Raw genomic sequence first — 20,973 nt, 5'->3', positions numbered from 1 at the left:
CACAGCTCCCCTCTACAGTCACAGACACACACAGCTCCCCTCTACAGTCACAGACACACACAGCTCCCCTCTACAGTCACAGACACACACAGCTCCCCTCTACAGTCACAGACACACACAGCTCCCCTCTACAGTGCTCTACTACTGAAAGTGACTATCATCTCTCCAAAAGCACTTGAATATGATGGAATATGACTAAAGCTCACATTTCACATCACACACTATCCACCCTTTTTTGAAAATCGATTTTTTTTATTTCAATGAATCGATTAATATCGTCGGGATTAATATTGATATATATCGGTATATACGATATATATCGTTACGTGCCTAGTGCCCGTCCTTGCAAACTGCAAATAAAGTATTCATCTGAGACAATCAATCAATGCATTACTTCAGGTGCTGCTTATTACAAGAAATAAATACCTTTGCCCACAGCGGCATTATCAAAGTGGCCCGTTTTCCATCACCAACGGCTTTTCTGTAAAGATACAAAAATAATAACTGTCTCAATCAAATCATTTGTCTTGGAATTTTAAGAGCATTTAGTTATCACATTGTGAGAACACACAGACACAAGTTGAAAGTTGTGCTTTGCCTACTGTAGTGAGCACGTAAAGTCAGTCAGTAACATCAATTATACTGTACTAGTCCTTACCCGTTGTGAGATATTTGCCCCCCCCCCCCCCTTGTGGCCGTGAAGGGTACTGCGCCCAGGTGCGTTTGTAATTGAAATAAATTAATAATCATTAATGTGTCAAATCGAAAAAAGGGCTTCGTTACGCCCTCCATATGCATATGGTCAATGCCTGTGTGAAAAGTGGGAGTGATTGGTGCAGGCAGTAAGGAGTTACGGCACTGTTTCTGACAGACACACGGACACACACACACACACTCAGACATTCGGTTAATTATAGTATGATGATATGATGATATCATGTGAATCAAAAGCGGTACTTACAGATATTTCTCACACCGGATATAGCACAGGGCTCTGTTCCCATAAATAACGTGGTTTTCAGGGCTATAAGAAAAGAAGAACAGATCGTGAAGACTAGATTGTAATTCCAAAAGACAGAATGTGCCTGCACTACACTGTTACTGCGCTAACATTTTCATTTTAATTAATTACTTAATTATTATTATTTTTTTCTGTTCTTTTTTCACCTAAACGTCATCAGTGATGTTCATTGCAATGCCATTGCAATGTCATTGGTCATGCTATTTGCATATAAATACCCCCCCACAGAGGCTGAAATTCACACAAATTAAAAAATTCCTCCTCGTTGTCTGGGCCAGCCAATGGCCAGCTGGGGCCCAAATGGATCTAGAAAGATGTCGACTGGACTGACGGGCTTCATCTTACGTCCATATCTAACCCGGAGAACGCATTGTCAATATTATTTTTTACAGTCTATGGTCATGACTCACTGATATCTGATGGCTTTGGAGTAGCACTTCACCGCAGCCTCGTAGTTCTTCTCTGTGAAGTGCTCGTTTCCTTTAATCCTCATCGTGTCACTTTTCTGAGGAACACAAATCAAACATCATTTACTCTCAACGTGGAAAACTGGCAGATTGTCATCGTCTTTCCAGGTGCAAATCGTTAATTCCGTCGACTAAAACTACGACGGGAAATGTTAGTCGACAAAAACTATATAAGAATTGGGACCAAAACTAAGGCTAAATATGCTGACAATTCCGTCAACAAATTAAAAACTAGACTAAAATGTTAGGGAGGGACTAGTGGAGAAGAGACCAAGTAGAACTAAAGGACAGTTTAGTCATAAAAGTCATTTTATGTTTGGTTGCCCTCTGAAAACAGCAGATCTAGCTCTCAACGTGTTGCAGATTGGCTATTTTCAGCATAAAGTCTGGCATTACGATGCCATCAAGGCACCGCCAACATGCATTTGTAGTCGACAAAGCCAACTGTAGATTTAGTCCACTACAGTCGTAAACATCCAATGTACAAATCGTAATGTACAAATGGAACCTAACGGGTCCATTTGGTCCATAAGGGTTAAATTAACAGTGATTTTGCAATATAAATTGGGGTTCCAGAGATGGAAATGCCATCAAATGGGTGTCCATAGACTAATGCATGTCAAACTGGGGGTGCTTGACATTAAAATGGTTGAGAATCACTGCTAGAGCTGTAAAAGAATATATATATTATTATTATGGGGGTCCCTGACATAGCTTTTCAAATGGGGGGTCTGCGGGATAATGTCCATGTGGGGGTCCTTGACAAGAAAAGGTTTGAGAACCACTGGTCTAAACATTGTGTGACGGTCTGAGGAAGAGCTTCGGCTCAAAAACGTTACCACTTTCTCATAGTCAAAATTATATGGGAGCAGAGCAGTGTTGTTTTTGGCAGCTAATTTTTATTTTAGTTTCAGTCATAGTCTCTTCAATAGCTTTCATTTAGTTCCAGTCACATTTTAGTCACCTGGAATGTTTTAGTGTTAGTCTAGTTTTAGTCGACTAAATTTAAGATTTTAGTCGACTAAATCTAGTTGATTTAGTCGACTACAATGTATTTCGGCGGGCCTTGATGCCGTCGTAATGACTGTTTTTACACTTGCTGAAAATAGCCGATCTACAAGCTCACAACACGTCGCGCTGTGAGATGACTTATACTGGATCTCTTGTCCACTAGTCCCTTCCTAACATTTTAGTCTAGTTTTTATTTGTTGTCAGTATATTTAGTCTTCGTTTTAGTCATCATGGGTTAGTTTTCATTTAGTTTCCATTTAGTTTCCGTCAATGAAAAAAAGGTAGTCGACGAACATTTTTCGTCATAGTTTTAGTCGAGGAAAACAACAGTGTAAATGTTATGTGCGCGGGGAATCTTTCATTTCTGTTCTCTGACCTCGACAGCCCATTTGTTTGGGGTGGCTTTCAGAGACACCATGGTGCCCTCTTTGTTCTCCCCCATCGCCTGCACATACTGCGCATCTGAAACCAGAGGAAACACACAGCATTTGTTGACAGTGTAACTTATTAGCAAAAGTGCCGATGCACACCTCAGAAGGCTAGTGACGGGTGCGTAGGGCAATAAAGCATACTTAACCCATTTGACCCGAGATCAAATTCTAAAAATGTCTTCTACATCCTGACAGATTTCTGAAAAAGCTATGTCTTCTATGTCAGTCGTTCTTCAATTTTCAAAAATAGCAGACCTACAAGCTCGTAGCGCGCCACTCGGTGGCGCGCTATGAGCTTGTAGATCTGCTATTTTTCAAAAGGGGTTCCCGCCCAAAATGGGTTAAAAAGGTTGTCTTTGAAAAATAAAGAAGGGTTCTGCAGGCGCACACTGTCGGAAACTTGCCAAAAAACAGACAATGTTGTTGACAATTATCTGTCCTGATGAAGGTCTAATCGACCGAAACGTTGTTTTTCAAAGATAACCTTTTCCAGTGTAACTACATTGTAACTACCGTAACTAAAGCTTTCAAATAAATGTAGTGGAGTAAAAGTACAATATTTGGATCCGAGATATAGTGGAGTGGTAAAAGTAAAAGTATTGGAAATACTCAAGTACAGTACAAGACAAGTAGTAAATGTTACTTTCGACCACAGCTTTTTTTATGGCAACACATTTTCCCTTATGAACAACAAAAATCACAATTATTTGCGGTAGTCCCAATAATCTGAATATTTTCCATTCATGAATTCATACGTTAAAAAAGAAAATTGGAAATAGCCATTCTAAAAGTTTAAAACGGACACCGTTTTTGAATTATTTTGCATAATCATTTGTATAAAATATATTAAGTATAAAATCATTACATGCATGTCCTATTTTGACCATGGTACATTATTTTGATTACTGACCTGACCTGTTCCAAGTTCTGTCGTACAAAGTGTGTACCTCAAATTGCATTCTAATTTATACAATTCCAGTGTGTGAGTCTGTGCGTGCGTGCGTGCGTCTGTGTGTGCGTCTGTACGTGAGGAGGACAACAATGATGCGAGCTGGAATAAAGCAAAAGGAAATCTCATGACGGAAAATGTAATGATGACGTTTTAGGTCGACCAGCTGAAGAAATCACAGATTTGAGGCATTGAGGTTGCTTTTATGACATTTCCGAGGCCATTCGTGTTTCTGGAAGATGCTTCTAAACTTGCATTCTATTGCTAGTTTGATCACTTCAAATACATCTTACTAATGACCGGAAATAGATGTACAAGACGCGCTGTGAGCTTCAGAGCAGCTATTTTCGGTGTGCAGCAGCAACGCTTTCACGGAAGACTTGCGCCTGGTTTCTAGGGAATCGCCTGGTTTCTATGGAATCACCAAGGACTGAGATCAGTCTGAATCCCATGAACTTACATTCAGTGAAGAGGTGCTGCAGAACAGCGAAGCACAGCTGCTTGTGGCCCAGCTCCTGGACACGCGTGAGGATGTCTTCGTCGGCGCGCTCCAGCCAGCACATGGCGTCCTCCAGGACCTCGGGAGCATTCTGCGGGGGTGGGAGAGGAAAACGCATGACATCAGCTTAAACCCATTCTGACCTGAGATCAGATTCATACGAGGTTTCCACTGGACACACACTGGTCTGATTAACCCATTCTGACCTGAGATCAGATTCTAAAAATGTCAGTCGTTCTTCGATTTTTCAAACATAGCAGACCTACAAGCTCGTAGCGCGCCACTCGGTGGCGCGCTATGAGCTTGTAGATCTGCTATTTTTCAATAGCTAAAGCATAACATGATGCCAACACCAAAATGGGTTCCCGTTCAGAAAGGGTTAAACCCATTCAGGACGGGAAGTTCTTTTGTTATACTTTAGCTATCGAAAAATAGCAGATTTGCACCCCATTTTCATGATATTTCAAAAAGATTGCAGACCTACAAGCTTGTAGCGCGGCACCGATACAGTTCCTAGAATGTCATAGTGGTGGATGGTTCTTCTTGTACGAGGTCTATCCGTCTATCTGGACTGCCAGATATTGTGTGCCAGATATGTTTTTGCCACATGCAAATTTCAGTGTCCTTTTTAGTGACAGGAGATAATTCGGCCAACACATCGGTATCGGACGATATTGGCCTTATTTTATTATATAATAATGTTGTTAATTTTTTTTTTTTTTTTTTAAGCCTGAAAAATACTTTTGTGATTTTCTGTGTTTTCTGGGGAAGCTTTCAAAAGAGTCAACAAGTTGGAACATTTTAAAATTCAGAGTAAATTCAGCATGGCAAAGATAATATTTTTTCTAATACAGAATGAGATCATATCGACATTGGTTATCGGCCATAACAGCAATTAATTATATTCGATATCTATATTGGTGAAAATGTCTCATCGGTACATCCCTAGTCATTTTATATACCAATTAGTCATGGGGGTGGGGGGGGGGCAGCTCATTAATTATCCCTGTAATTAATTAAATGCCAGAGCATTGCCACAAAGCTCTGGCAATGTCAACGATGTTGTGTAGTTAACGGTAAACTGGACATTAAGCTACATTTTCCAGTCTCATAACTTAAAAATGCTTTGGTTACTTTGCGTACTATGACATGAAATAAGGTTTTGTTTTTTGTTGAGTGCTTACAGTGGAAAAATACCTTTATACAGGCGTTGTAAACCCCACATTTGGATTTGGGGTTTACAAATAATCTTTTATTTATTTGTCCTGTACTGTGCATACATTCATTACCATATAGAGAAGTAGAAGGAAACGTACTGTATTTCATTGTGCAGTAAAAACATGCCCAGGCATGTTCTGGTGGTATGAGCATATACTCATTCATATTTTGAACAAGCCGCTTAAATCACATTTCACTTACAACTAGTCCGTTTCTGTGGAAAAGCAGTGTTCTGGATTTTCAGCATATCAATAAACTGAATTAAAATACATTTGATTCTGCCACAATGGCCAGACTTGATGAGCAGACTTTACAAATTAAAAAATATATATATCGGATAATTGGACCCAATCCAAACATTTAATGCAGAGGTCCTCAAACTATTTCATGTCAAGGACACCAAAATGTTTACAGGTATTTGTTTGGGGGTGGCAGACCATATTGGAAAATGTTATGCCAGGCCGAGGGAACAACATAAGAGAAGATTTGTCTATATTTGTCAAAATAAACTGTTCAAAACAGTTTATGTTCCTTATTTTGCTGGAACAGCCTCAAGGACCGGGTTAAGGGAACCAACTTACCAAGTTAAACTTGTTGCTTATGAAGACTGCATGCTTGGTTTGGTCCATGTCGTACTGGAACACACACAGAAAAACACTTTGATGAGCATAAACAGCACAATATGTTCATAGGAACAGACAGCGACATTAACACAATTAGTGCCGGGATTCCTTCAAAATAGAAGCTCTGGGTGCCGGGAAGATATGACCGCTTTTACTCTGTATGTTGAGAGATAATGCAAATTAGGTCTGTTCTAAAATAAATATGAATAAAAGGCTATAGTTTTTATAACGGCATGACGCCGTTTTGAAAAATAAACCACTATGGTGTCACATAACACAAATCATTGCAATAATTGTCCCCAAAACACAAAAAATACAAGACAACATAAAAGCCCCATTTAAGCACATTAATTTTTGTAATTAATCTCAGTGGACCTGAAACTTAAGAGCTCTTGGAATTAATTCTGTAGGACATAGTCATTATTCAAAATCAACGTATATAATTTCCGATGCATATTGTATCCTCTGTATTGTGAATCGTATTGTACAATGGCATGTGCATCGTATCTAGCCGTCAGGCGGCATTGTCAATTTTCTTAACCCATTTTGGGCGGGGACCCCTTTTGGTGTTAGCATTATGTTATGCTTTAGCTATTGAAAAATAGCAGATCTACAAGCTCATAGCGCGCCACTGAGTGGCACACTACGAGCTTGTAGGTCTGCCATTTTAGAAAAATCGAAGAACGACTGAAATAGAAACAGCTTTTTTCAGAAAACTGTCAGATCTCAGGTCAAAATGGGTTAAAAAAAAGACCGTTGCGGTCGGGGGCCGTGCACCACATGTTTGAGCATGTCCAACCGCAAGGACAGACACGGAGGCACGTGTTTGCTGCATGCGTCCCGACAACGCAGTAACATTATTATTCTTTTGCTCCCGAGTGCGGGGTCTGAGCGGAACGCACATGAAGATAAGCTATGGAGCGCGGGGTGGATCAACATGAGCAGATAGCGAGTGTGGCAACAGCGCCCTGGAGCGAGGAGCGGCTGTCCCCCTCGCTCCACGCCGCCAACATGCTCCGTTTTCCGGACAACATATGTGACCAGATTTGACTGAGGGCCTGCCATCGTGCTATTAACTCAAAAATGAGTTAATAGCACAGGCAGACTCTTCACATACTAGACTCTAGTATGTGAAGAGTCTGCCTGTGCTATTAACTCATGCTCTAGTAACTAGAGCATGTTTGAAATAAGTGTCAGAGCTGATGTACCGTAACGTTAGAGACCACAGAAGTGAAACTTGCAAGCCTGTTTTCTCAACTCGCTGTTTTCTGCAAGACATTACTTTATATATCTCCAAAAGTGAACGACCAATATGCCAATTTGAAGCTATGATTCCCTGCTTTCATATGAGAAGAACCAAAATTAAAACAAATCCAATGGCAGTCCCTCAGTCAAATGTAGTCACATATATCAATTAAAGACTTACACATCCCTTCTCCAGCGCTGTCAGAATTGATTCCAAGGTTTCTATCTTGTACAGCCGCTTCACAGTGAGGTCATTCTTATGACTAGAAGAGGAATACAAATACAATCAAGTTATTTTCGACAATTCGGAGGGGTGGCAATGACACTGTCATCCAATTGTATTAACATTGGCTAATGGGAGAGACAGGCATTAGTTAGCGTCACAATTCTTTTAACATCTTTAACCAAATGTTATACTTTGACTATTCACAAATAGAGTGCGACACTGAAACATCTTGGTATTCTTTTCTTTTTTTTAAGCAAACATTTTTAACACAAATCTTTGCCTCTGACCCAAACATCTTCAAATGTTGAGTAAACGGAGTGAGTGGCATGCGTTAGGGTTCCTTTTTAAATCTTAAGTCGTCGGTGTTAATTCAACATTAGTACACTCTCACAGTTGCAGACCTGTAAGGGTCCATTTGGTTCCATTAATACACTCTCACAGTCACAGTTGCAGACGCGGACACGACGATATAGAATGAGTGATTTAAACCAAATCGTCAAAGTGGCCAGTAAGTTTATAAGCAAGTCAGAAAACCAAACTGTCAATTCAATACTTTTAACAGCTGCAAGATAAGGCCAGTTCTATACTCCTCACAGCTCCAAGATAAGGCCAGTTCTATATAGTCCGGGAGCTAGACCCAGCCCTCATAGCAATTTTTGCTACCTTTTTTTCACTATTATTTCCTGTTAGCATATACCATGGGCCATCTCAAAATGAAGGGACCACTCCCAACTCGGGGCCGTTTGGTTTCAGGGGCCCAAAAACCCCTTTTTTGGTATATGTCTCTGGCGAAATTGTGTAAAGGCAAATAAAAAATCACTAAAATTACATAAATACACATGGAAGTGTGAAATTTGGCATGGAGTATCCTGACACATAGGGGTAAGTATCAGAATAGGATTTTGGGGCTATCTACCATTGTATTCTTAAATATGACCTACATCATCCTCAGAAACACAAAAATATACACTGTCCGCTTAACAAATAACAACAAAGATGGTTATTTTCCAGCACATTAGGGTGAATATAACTGCCTCACTTGTATATAGAAAACTTCCCATATCCTTAAGCTTCAATTTAAGCCCAAGATGACCTCTCTATCTTGAAGATTACTCTTTCTGTGGCCAAAATGCTGCACTATACCTCAAATCGGAGACATTTTCATTATCAGTCACTATAGCCTTCCAGAGTCCTAGAATGTAACAATAGGTTCACATGTTCTGCAACTACTGCTGTCTGAAGTTAGAAACATGAATACTACAGCAGGAACACAAATGCCTTTTATTATATTTATATTTATTTATTATATTATATGCACATAATAGCTTGTTTCAGTACATAGCCTATCAATAGTCACCCAAATCAATGTGCACCCAAATGTAACAGTGACCGAGTTAAAGACAAAGGGAGACACAACATAAAAATACTGTATGACAAGGGGGCATCAGATTCCTTGTTTTTATTTTTATTTCTTTTTTTCATAATTTATCAAAGAAATCAAAGAAAACAACAAAAACAACCACAACAAAATAATTGTTATACCACTGCATATTTTAAACCTTAAATTCACAACCCTTCCATATTGACAACTACTTTAGGTTTATTCATCATCAGATTCATCTTCCTCCTCCTCTTCATCATCAGAATCATTCATATGTGTATGAATTTCTTCTAGGTCATCCTCGTCTGTCCCCTCTTCAGACAACACATCAATGAGGGCTTTGGGGGTGACGTCACCTTCAAACCATAGAGGCTCTAGTTTGCCATTTTCTGAGTTCAGATGAAACCCATGGTCAAGAGGTGATGGAATTTCTGGGTTATTCTCATGAGCCCTCTTCCAGATGCATACCTGGAAGTTAACTCTTTTGACATGCTGCAAGAGGACCCTCTTGCATGGTGGAAAAGTTGAAAGGTCAAGGGAAAGACCTGGTCGAAGCTCGAGGCTTGAGCCACACATTTTCTTCACCTTGATCTCTCTTGCCTCATCCACACGCTTCACTCGAGGACCAAAGCTATAGAGGCGACAGGTGAACTCTTCAACACCAGTTAGCACAAGATCAAGTTCCCAAGAGTTCCCCACTGTGGCAAAGATCTGAATGAACTTAGAATGCTGATTCAGAAGCTTGATGGGTCGCACCTTTCCTTTGCCTTTGAATGCAGAGGTGCAGTCAGCACCAGTGAAGGAATGCAAGGCCAGCAAAGCTGAAATATGTTCTTGTGAATAATCTTCAGCCAGCTGGTTGATGTTAATCAGCTTATCTCCCATGTCAAATATGACATCAACTGTGAAGGATTTGGCATAATAGAGGAGAATGAAGAAAATGTGAGAGTCTCTGGCTCTGACTCGGACAGTTTTGATGTGAGGCATTGTGCTTTGGATGTGATTGATGTAGATGATCACCCTCACATCAGTTTCTTCATGTGTTGAATTCAGATCAGGTAGAAGTGCTTTGGAAATCACTCCAGCTTGAGCTTCTATCCTGAAAGCTTGACCAGCCTCAATGAAGATGATGGGCCTTCGGAGTATCTCTTCCATCATATCTGGAGAGCTCCAGTGCTCGAGAATTAGATGTATGAGTGACTTCTTGTTGTCATCATTTGTGAGGAAACCTTTCCAATCTGCAGGTCGGCGAACATTCAGACCATTAACTATGTACCGCTCACCACAACCTCTGCGATCCCTCTCAGCTGATTTTGAGAAAGTGGAGCTCCCTTCTCCTGGTCAATGTGGTCTCATTGTAGATGGTAATGCCACATTCTATATGAGCAATGTGCCCCAGACAATGAAGACTATATCAGAGAGCATCTTCAAAAGTCAACCTACTGCTGCAGAAACAGTATTCAGTACTGACACTTATGTTGACCGACTTAATTCACCAAAATCAGCTGAGAGGGATCGCAGAGGTTGTGGTGAGCGGTACATAGTTAATGGTCTGAATGTTCGCCGACCTGCAGATTGGAAAGGTTTCCTCACAAATGATGACAACAAGAAGTCACTCATACATCTAATTCTCGAGCACTGGAGCTCTCCAGATATGATGGAAGAGATACTCCGAAGGCCCATCATCTTCATTGAGGCTGGTCAAGCTTTCAGGATAGAAACTCAAGCTGGAGTGATTTCCAAAGCACTTCTACCTGATCTGAATTCAACACATGAAGAAACTGATGTGAGGGTGATCATCTACATCAATCACATCCAAAGCACAATGCCTCACATCAAAACTGTCCGAGTCAGAGCCAGAGACTCTGACATTTTCTTCATTCTCCTCTATTATGCCAAATCCTTCACAGTTGATGTCATATTTGACATGGGAGATAAGCTGATTAACATCAACCAGCTGGCTGAAGATTATTCACAAGAACATATTTCAGCTTTGCTGGCCTTGCATGCCTTCACTGGTGCTGACTGCACCTCTGCATTCAAAGGCAAAGGAAAGGTGCGACCCATCAAGCTTCTGAATCAGCATTCTAAGTTCATTCAGATCTTTGCCACAGTGGGGAACTCTTGGGAACTTGATGGGCTTGTGCTAACTGGTGTTGAAGAGTTCACCTGTCGCCTCTATAGCTTTGGTCCTCGAGTGAAGCGTGTGGATGAGGCAAGAGAGATCAAGGTGAAGAAAATGTGTGGCTCAAGCCTCGAGCTTCGACCAGGTCTCTCCCTTGACCTTTCAACTTTTCCACCATGCAAGAGGGTCCTCTTGCAGCATGTCAAAAGAGTTAACTTCCAGGTATGCATCTGGAAGAGGGCTCATGAGAATAACCCAGAAATTCCATCACCTCTTGACCATGGGTTTCATCTTAACTCAGAAAATGGCAAACTAGAGCCTCTATGGTTTGAAGGTGACGTCACCCCCAAAGCCCTCATTGATGTGTTGTCTGAAGAGGGGACAGACGAGGATGACCTAGAAGAAATTCATACACATATGAATGATTCTGATGATGAAGAGGAGGAGGAAGATGAATCTGATGATGAATAAACCTAAAGTAGTTGTCAATATGGAAGGGTTGTGAATTTAAGGTTTAAAATATGCAGTGGTATAACAATTATTTTGTTGTGGTTGTTTTTGTTGTTTTCTTTGATTTCTTTGATAAATTATGAAAAAAAGAAATAAAAATAAAAACAAGGAATCTGATGCCCCCTTGTCATACAGTATTTTTATGTTGTGTCTCCCTTTGTCTTTAACTCGGTCACTGTTACATTTGGGTGCACATTGATTTGGGTGACTATTGATAGGCTATGTACTATTATGTGCATATAATATAATAAATAAATATAAATATAATAAAAGGCATTTGTGTTCCTGCTGTAGTATTCATGTTTCTAACTTCAGACAGCAGTAGTTGCAGAACATGTGAACCTATTGTTACATTCTAGGACTCTGGAAGGCTATAGTGACTGATAATGAAAATGTCTCCGATTTGAGGTATAGTGCAGCATTTTGGCCACAGAAAGAGTAATCTTCAAGATAGAGAGGTCATCTTGGGCTTAAATTGAAGCTTAAGGATATGGGAAGTTTTCTATATACAAGTGAGGCAGTTATATTCACCCTAATGTGCTGGAAAATAACCATCTTTGTTGTTATTTGTTAAGCGGACAGTGTATATTTTTGTGTTTCTGAGGATGATGTAGGTCATATTTAAGAATACAATGGTAGATAGCCCCAAAATCCTATTCTGATACTTACCCCTATGTGTCAGGATACTCCATGCCAAATTTCACACTTCCATGTGTATTTATGTAATTTTAGTGATTTTTTATTTGCCTTTACACAATTTCGCCAGAGACATATACCAAAAAAGGGGTTTTTGGGCCCCTGAAACCAAACGGCCCCGAGTTGGGAGTGGTCCCTTCATTTTGAGATGGCCCATGGTATATGCTAACAGGAAATAATAGTGAAAAAAAGGTAGCAAAAATTGCTATGAGGGCTGGGTCTAGCTCCCGGACTAATACTCCTCACAGCTCCAAGATAAGGCCAGTTCTATACTCCTCACAGCTGCAACATTAGGCCAGTTTTAGCTCTCAAGACTGTTCTTATCGTTTACACAGTTTACACCGTGAATATCAACCCCGTCACTCCAGTAGCTGGTTTCCGGCCAGGAGGTGAGGCGAAATAAACGTTCCGACTAATTCCTCTGTACCTGCAGCCATTGCATTGGTAAACAATGAGTTGATGTGCCTCGCCTAGGCATGGCATGTTTGACCATAAACACCTGACATTACCTTCTTGTTTTTAAATGTCTGTGGAGTCTGTATTATTATGATTTGTTCATTTATTTATTTATTTAAAAAGAGATGAAAATATGCTAACAAATGGCGGTCTGTGGTCTAAACGCATACAGTATTGTCTCATATGTCCAAAACTGTTAATTTTCAGGTTTAGAATAAAATAAATCATACTTGTGTGAAGTGAATGGGGCCCACTGTGGCCGCCACATGACATCACTGCTTAAAAAAGCAAACATTAAAAGTCCATAGACTCAGCTCAAAACACATTTCGAGCTTGTGGATCTTCTACTTCCGTATGATCAAGCAGGGCATGAATTCATTTACGAAGACAATGCGGCGATATCAAAGTGGGGATCCTGTTCAAAGCACATCACCCAGAGTCATACTATGACTCAAGTCATAGTATTGACTCAAGTCATAGTATATTGCAGGACTTACTTTGAGTCTATAAAGCCCACTTGCACTGCCCAGCGGGTTGTATTGTTGGTCTCTTGGCGCTGGAGCAGGATAGGATACCAGAAAGTACAGACTTTCATCAGCTGGCCAGCCTCCTTTTTCACCTTGTGAGGGATGTTGTTCCACCGGTCGAATACCTTTTCTACAGAGAAACACACACATAAACTATGTTCAGGCCCACATAAACTAGGTCCAGGCTACGTCAAAACAACAAAAGCGTACTGTAAATCACTCTGGATTAAAACATTTAACCCATTTTGAGCTGAGATCAGATTCTAAAAACGTCTTCTACATCCTGACAGTTTTCTGAAAAAGCTATGTTTCTATTTCAGTCGTTCTTCGATTTAAAAAAAAATAGCAGACCTACAAGCAAGACATGATGCTAACACCAGAGTTCCAAATGGACCCTTCCAGGTCTGGAACTCTGAGTGTACAAATGGAACCCAATAGTGTTCCAAAAATCATTTACCGGTAGTTCCTTACCTGAAGGATTGATGGTCACAACTGGCCGCTCACCACCATAAATCTAAAACAAGAGAGTACAATGGGTGACTCATCAAATATATGAAACAGACAAATGTATTTAAAAGCATATTATTGTAAAGATATTGTGTACAGTATCACTGGGGCAGTCAGTGCTCTCACTCTTTAAGTAATGTCCATGACTTTACCAGGACATTTTAAGCGACACCTATGGACAAGGCATCGTCATTTTGTACAGTATAGTTCATAATACTGTGCACTGTAACAGATTTTGTTCTAGGTACATTATGGTTCCGCTTGGGCTCAGATTTCAGAATCATAAAACTAGTGATGGCATTTACCATCACATTCATAATACTTCTTATGGGCGGGAACCCCTTTTGGTGTTTTAAGCATTATGTTAATACTTTAGCGGTCTTTAGCTAGTGAAAATAGCAGATCTACAAGCTCGTAGCGCGGCACTCGGCGCTACGGGCTTGTAGGTCTGCTATTTTTGTCAGGATTCTGAAGGCATTTGTAGAATCGTCCTCGGGTCTAAATGGGTTTAATGGTCTAAAATAAATCGGTGTTAGGCAACGGGCAGCACGAAGGCCAGAACTGGTCAGCCAGCGATGTCAGGCCGGGCACATTATTTTGTAACCAAAGAGGGGTTTCAGGGGGTCCCGAGCTGAAAAGGGACAATGGTCAAATTGGACCCTCATTGGTCTGTAAGTCTGTGTATAAAGGGAACCATTTGTACACTCTAAGCATTATGGAGGTCCTTGGAATTAAAAGAGTCAACTAGAGAATCTACCCCCACCTGAAGAATGCGTTTATGCTTGTTGAGTTTTAGGGGGCGGGACGGGCCCAAAATGTATCAGGCCCGTTGAGAACTCTAAAGTGAATTACATTGCAGTTTTTTTATACCGGTTTTCTCCATATCTAAGAAAAGACCTCGAGCTCCTATTCTACGAAAGAGCTGGTTTGAAAGGGAGCATGACTAGTACGTAGCAATAAGCTACATATTATATGGCAGTCAGTCAGACATCTCAAGAGCTACCAAGAACAACATGTTCAAAGGCTGTGTGGAACGTATCCTTCTTTAGTTCCATTTAGACCCGAGGACGGTTCTACAAATGCCTTCTAAATCCTGACAGTTTTCTGAAAAATCACACCCGTGTGAAGTGAGTGGTGCAACTCCGTGCGGGTGTCCCCAGGGGGGGGGGGGGTTCCAGACCCACAGGAACAAACCCAGGGTGCCGGCCCGATTCCGGCGAGACGCCCCGCGTCCGAAACGGTTGAGAAATGACAGTTACCGTGTGCTGGTCCCTTTACTGTACCCTCTACTGTACTGTACTGGCACACCCGAAATCACCATATATACAGTTAATATGTGCGTGTGTGTTAGGTTGCGCACAGGTGGTGAAAAACAGCCATGCTGTTTTCATGCTCAGACACACCCACCCACCCAGCCACCCACCCACACACAGCTCAGTAAGGGAGTGGTTGCACCACTCAATAAACCAATGTTTCTATTCTTAAACATTTTCATGTCAAGGACCCCCAAAGATTATATGAAATTGGCCTCCGACCCCATCTCAAAATATGTTGTTCCAGGGACCAGCCAGAAGCAAAGATTTGAGTTAAAAACGTTGGCTCTGAAAGAATATTCAAAGATTTGCACTACATTTATGATTTTTCAAAAATAGCAGACCTACAAGGTCATTTAGGATATTCTTCTGTGGAGACTACCCTGCCCATCAAGAGGAACAAGAAGACCACTCACATTTCCAGATGTTCTGACACAGGACTGACTGTGAATGAACTTGGTGTGGCAACGAGCAACAGACACCATGCAGTGGAGGCAGCTTGTGTCGCAGATCTCGAGGGCAAATAATAAAATCTCGTAATTATCAATTTAAAACAATAAAAAAAAAACGCTTAATTTTTATCCCACGATTTTGTAACCCATTTTTCACCCCTGTGTCAATTATCTAATGTGATCCTGGGCTCTACACACCCTCCACCAACCTAGTCCCCATATATGAGGGACATGGGGAGAGCAACGGACTTGAACTCATGCTCACTTCATGCCCGAGTGTCCAAGTTGCTCCTTTACACCTGACAGGGGGGAGTTACCCTGGTTGGACGTAGCGCGTGGAAGGAACACGTTATTCCAACCAGTTCCTTTCCCCTCCATCAGGCGTCCCGGCTGGCCAGGGGGAGGCAGTTTAGTGACCAGGATTACTGCATGTTTTTTGTGAGGCCCTTTCGCCAACCGCGCCTCGGGTATGGGCACTGATGACGCGGAGGAGGAAATACGCCGCCAGCACCCACAGCGTCCCGAGCGGGAATCAAACCCAGGACCTTCTAGCTGTGAGGCGACAGCACTACCAACTGTGCCACCGTGCCCCCTAATTCCAACATTTTTGAGTGGTGCCTAACTGTCTGTCTGTTTGGGGTATGACCCATTGACCCCTGCAGCTGATTGAGGTCACACTGCTGCGCAGCCTAAAGGGCCATTCACACTGAGCAGTAGAACTCTGCAGCCAGCCAGCTGCAGAGTTCTACAGAGTTGAGCAGTCTGCGTCGCTCAGTTCACACGGGTGTGATTTTTCAACTGGATTTTGATGAATGAAAAGGATCAAAGATATATATTTTTTTTTTAAAGCTACAAAGTTTGGTAACAACTGGACTAGTACAATCATTAGGGCCCCGTTCACACATACACAGACAGGCATTGTTTTGAAGTGTTTTGGCCTTTCATCCACACACACATCATGCAATTTGGCCCTTGAAAACCGACAGTTAAGCATCCCAAAACTTACAGAGTTCAATCGTTGTTTGAGCTCGTCTGAGTCCGGATATTCGGGCTCGGAGTCTGAGTCTGACTGCATTTTTTCTGAAATAACGAACATGGTCACGGACATATCTCGAACATTAGGCTGTGGAAAAGAAGGAGAGGTTTTTTTATTTATTATTGGGGAGTGTGTTCGGCTGTACGCCCAAGCACAGTTCCATATAGACAGAAAGATAGATTGACGGAGACAAGACAGACAGAATCACGTATTGTCACATCACAAGTTTTCAAGCGTGTGCGTGTTTATGTTTTGGTATTCACTAGTGAATTACACGCAGATTTCACATTCACACTGGTTATGTGAGGTGCACGGTTTTGTCAAGACAAATCTTGTCTATGGGGGTTTCTCTTGGCAATATTGGTAGAGGGCGCAGTATAGTAACAAAAAGTATGTTTCTTCCGGTAAAAAAAAAACCTTTCTGGCCAAAAAGTGTGTTTTATACGATGGGGGGGGGGGGGGGGGGGCTCACAGTGCGTCCACTATAAGTCAAGTAGGATTTTTAATAACACAAGCCGTTTCGTTTGTTTCATAAAACATATTTTCATAAAATAATCATAATAATCATCAGTGATTATTTTTTCTAATTGTTGGGGATTGGAAGCACAATAAGTAAAGTTTTCTCTACAGCTTCAACGGTGGTGAGTTTAACGTACCGGTAGTTTAATATAAGGAGATTTGCAATTGTACTGTCTATGCTGCAACCCAATTTGCCCTTCGGGGACACTAAATAAACTTGAACCTTGAACCTTGAACCTTGAATTTGGATCAATGGGGATTTCAATGGAGGGTAAAATTGCGGTAAAACAGGTAAAACACAACAGGTAAAGTAACGAACAGCTTTTGAGCAACACGTCGATTTCGCCCACGTCTTTTACCTGCGATGTGACGACAACATAACAAGTTGATTCTTAACACATTTAACTGTACATCCTGGCCTTAAAAACGAATGTCACCACGACACGGTTAGTATTAACAGTAACACCCCTATGTCAGAAGAAAGATTTGTCATTTAGTTACTGATTCACGGGCATGCTTTAAAATAACCCAGAGGTCACTTATTTTCTTCTTCTTTTTTTGCACCCAAGTACCACGGATATGTGTGACCGCAGAGAAACATGTGGAATGCTGTCATGTCACGTTGTTGGGCTGCTGAACTGAATGGGGGTCGTTTGTTGTGCAACACAACAGCATTCATTCGATTAAGGTCGCCGATTCCTGCGTGACACACACACACACACACACACCACCACATCTGATCTAGATCCAATGTGGGTGGGCGGCTGCCTGGTGTGTGTGCTCGTGGCGTCTAGCCTAAAAAAATAGACTCTCGTAGATGTATTTTTATCGATTCTGACAATTGTCAGAATCGATAAAAATACATCTACTTGAGTCTATTTTTTTAGACTACAGTCAGATAAACAAGAGAACAGTCCACAACAATCTTTTTTTCCCCTCTCCTTCCCCCTCGCTCGAACTTTTACCCACAACAACAACACAACAAAGACCGGAAGTGCGCGCGAAAGGCAAGCCTAACTAAAAGCACGGCATTCGAGTTAATTTTCTAACGTGTAATACAAACATGTACTTTTTTTTAGGAGTAGGTGCTGTGAATATAACATGCATTTGTTTGTAGATGTACTCGCCTCGTCGGCGCACAGCCGTCCACCTCATTGTACGTTTACAGAATGGAGTGCAGAATGCGGAAATGAGTTGGTGTCTAAAAAAAACCCCTTGTTTCTACGGAGGCCCCGGTGGGACACGCCGCGCGGCACCACTGAAATGGACTTTGATTTGATTGATTTGATTGACATTTTTTATTTCAAGTCAATACAAAGACTGCTACTTCGAGGATTGATTGATTGATTGATTGATTGAAATGTTTATTAACAGTTTGCAGAATTTACAGTACATTTCAAGCACAAACTCAATACAAAGACTATTAACTGTGAGTGGACGACCCAATTAAGCATTACACTTGTTTACAACAGGGTCCACCTTGTTCAATTCATCAAAACATTTAGAGACATACAAATAGACATTTCTATGTAGCTAAAGTACAGAACAGGAATTCATCATATAGGAAGCAAAAAGGGAAAAGATACATAGGCCTATACAGTGAGGGGAAAAGGGGGGGGGGATTCAGATTTTACAGAGGCCAGTTTCGAATTGCAGCCATCCGTAGGTGCCCTTTGAGAGCGGTTTTGAAGGAGTCAAGAGATTCACATGTCTTAATGACTGTTGGTAGGGCGTTCCACATTTTGGTGGCATAGGAGCGAAAATAATTTAGTCCCTTGTTTGTGCCAAATCTGGGTTGTACATGGTTTGACGAAATGATTAAAACAAAAAGCACTAAAGGGACTTGTTTACATTAGGGTCCTCCATTTTCAATTCATCAGAACATTTAAAGACGTAAATATTAAGCACAGGAAATCATTCATCGGTCATATAAAAAAGGGAAAAACATATACAGTATGGGAAAAGGGGTGGGGGGCATATCAGAGATTCAGTCTTTCTTTCAGAGTAGTGTAGCAATAAGGCTCTGTGATAAGTAAAAGTCCTGCGTTCAATGAAATTACTTGAGTAAAAGTAGTATTTATTCGTAGTTCGTAGTTTATTCGTAGTAGTTTAATTCCACAGATTATTTAAATGCTTTAGTTTACAATGTGCACCATGTTTTCGAAAATAACTTTCGAACTACAAGCTCATAAATAAATGTATATAGGCCTATATGTATTTTTTTTAAACTATTTAATTGCATTCTTCTCACAGGTCTGCAGGTCTTTCTCACAGGTAGACCTACTTTTTTTAAACAAATCTTTATAACAGTCATGACATTGACATATACAGTACAATACAATACCAGTACGAGAAGCGACCTCGAGGTCGGGCTATAATCTTCGGGCCTGTTCAGAATCAGAACTCTATAGTTTTCGCCGGCTGCCGGGCGCGGCTGCATTAATAACTTTGGAGCAGGCCCGCCAAGAGTTTAAATGGACAGGTATCAGTCAAAAGGGAGACATCGAAGAGGAAGGATGGATGAGGAAGGGATCAACATATGGAATGTCAGAACAGATTCTGACATACGTATATACATAAATGGAGATCTAAGGGTTTTAGGTTTGAGGTCAGATCATGTATAGAGTTGCTGGCCAATATCGATGACATCAGGGATCTCCATAGCCTATAATGGGCTTAATTGCGACAGCAGGTTGCATTTACTATGTCATGTGATGTCACAAGACCTGGCCACCATATATGGGGGCTTTCCCATGTTGGGAACTGAGCAGTACATATATGGGGATTTTGAGTGATACACTGACTGACTGACTGACTTTCGGACATAAAATGTACGATTTCATAGTAAATGCGACCTGCAGTCACAACAATACAATACAGACACAAACAACAAAGTTATTAATACAACAATACATCTAGAGCCAGGGGGAATTAAGCTACTATAACAGAATTCCTCAAAGAGTGAACACAAAGCAGCAGACTAAATTTGGATTTATGTACAGTATATGAAATGTAGAAGCCAAAGAGCACATTTTGCGGGTAAAGATAAAAGTCAGAGTCAAATATCAACAATATACCGGTCCGAGATACCGTAGGAAGATATCCTACCAAAACTTGTTATAGTGTGGGTAGGCTACTGCAAAATAACTGAAACATGGTTTTGGGTACACTTCACACAATGAACAATTCACACAGATATCTTTCTTGAACTTAAGAAGATAATGACTTGCGGGGCCAGATATAGGCATGGGCAATGGGCATGCGCGGGTAGGCAATGCCCCCCTAAATGCTCTGACTGCCCCACCAAAAATCCCAAATTTCAAAGATATTGCAAATTAAAGGGCTTAGGCTACATTTAAAACTGTTTGAAACACTATGCTACTAACTATAACTACAAGTTACGGAGCAACGGATTGTGTGGCCTTGGTCTTGCCCTAATGGGACTGATCGAGGGTAGCTACCAGGACGTAAGTCGGGACTTGATCACCCCGGCTGGGTCACCTGAGTGAGGGGTATGATGTTTGAGAGACCCGAAACCCTGATGACCTTGGGATACATCACTGAGGATACCCAGGTGCATCTATGGGATGTTTTCTTTAGTTCTAGTTATTCTATTTATAGTGACTCATAGGAATAGACTACGTGACAACCAGGTATAGTCTGGTGACCACCGGAGAGACGGGTGACAGCCGGAATGTAGACGGCACCCGGGAGCAGTATGGGTTGGCGCCCCAGCCTGCATCTTCCGTGAGGAGGAAGCC

General features: G+C 41.3%; 1 protein-coding gene across 1 annotated transcript in view; it reads right to left on the bottom strand.

Moving 5' to 3' along the window:
- ttc3 (tetratricopeptide repeat domain 3) overlaps positions 1–18,394 on the bottom strand; it is a 54,117-nt gene extending 35,723 nt beyond the window's left edge. Inside the window, exons 1-11 of the mRNA XM_083760901.1 lie at positions 18,340–18,394; positions 16,664–16,780; positions 13,857–13,899; positions 13,356–13,515; positions 7,646–7,727; positions 6,178–6,231; positions 4,340–4,469; positions 2,876–2,961; positions 1,432–1,526; positions 962–1,024; positions 427–481 (exon numbers count right to left, since the gene is read on the bottom strand). Coding sequence (XP_083617027.1) covers positions 427–481; positions 962–1,024; positions 1,432–1,526; positions 2,876–2,961; positions 4,340–4,469; positions 6,178–6,231; positions 7,646–7,727; positions 13,356–13,515; positions 13,857–13,899; positions 16,664–16,765 — 870 coding nt within the window. The 5' untranslated portion in view covers positions 16,766–16,780; positions 18,340–18,394. The remainder of the gene's footprint in view (positions 1–426; positions 482–961; positions 1,025–1,431; positions 1,527–2,875; positions 2,962–4,339; positions 4,470–6,177; positions 6,232–7,645; positions 7,728–13,355; positions 13,516–13,856; positions 13,900–16,663; positions 16,781–18,339) is intronic.
- Between the last annotated feature and the right edge of the window lie 2,579 nt (positions 18,395–20,973).

The sequence above is a fragment of the Protomyctophum parallelum genome (genome assembly GCF_964188405.1).
Source record: "Protomyctophum parallelum genome assembly, chromosome: 1".
Lineage (NCBI taxonomy): Eukaryota > Metazoa > Chordata > Actinopteri > Myctophiformes > Myctophidae > Protomyctophum > Protomyctophum parallelum.
Note: the sequence above shows the minus strand (reverse complement) of the source record. Positions and strands in the feature narration are given on the sequence as shown.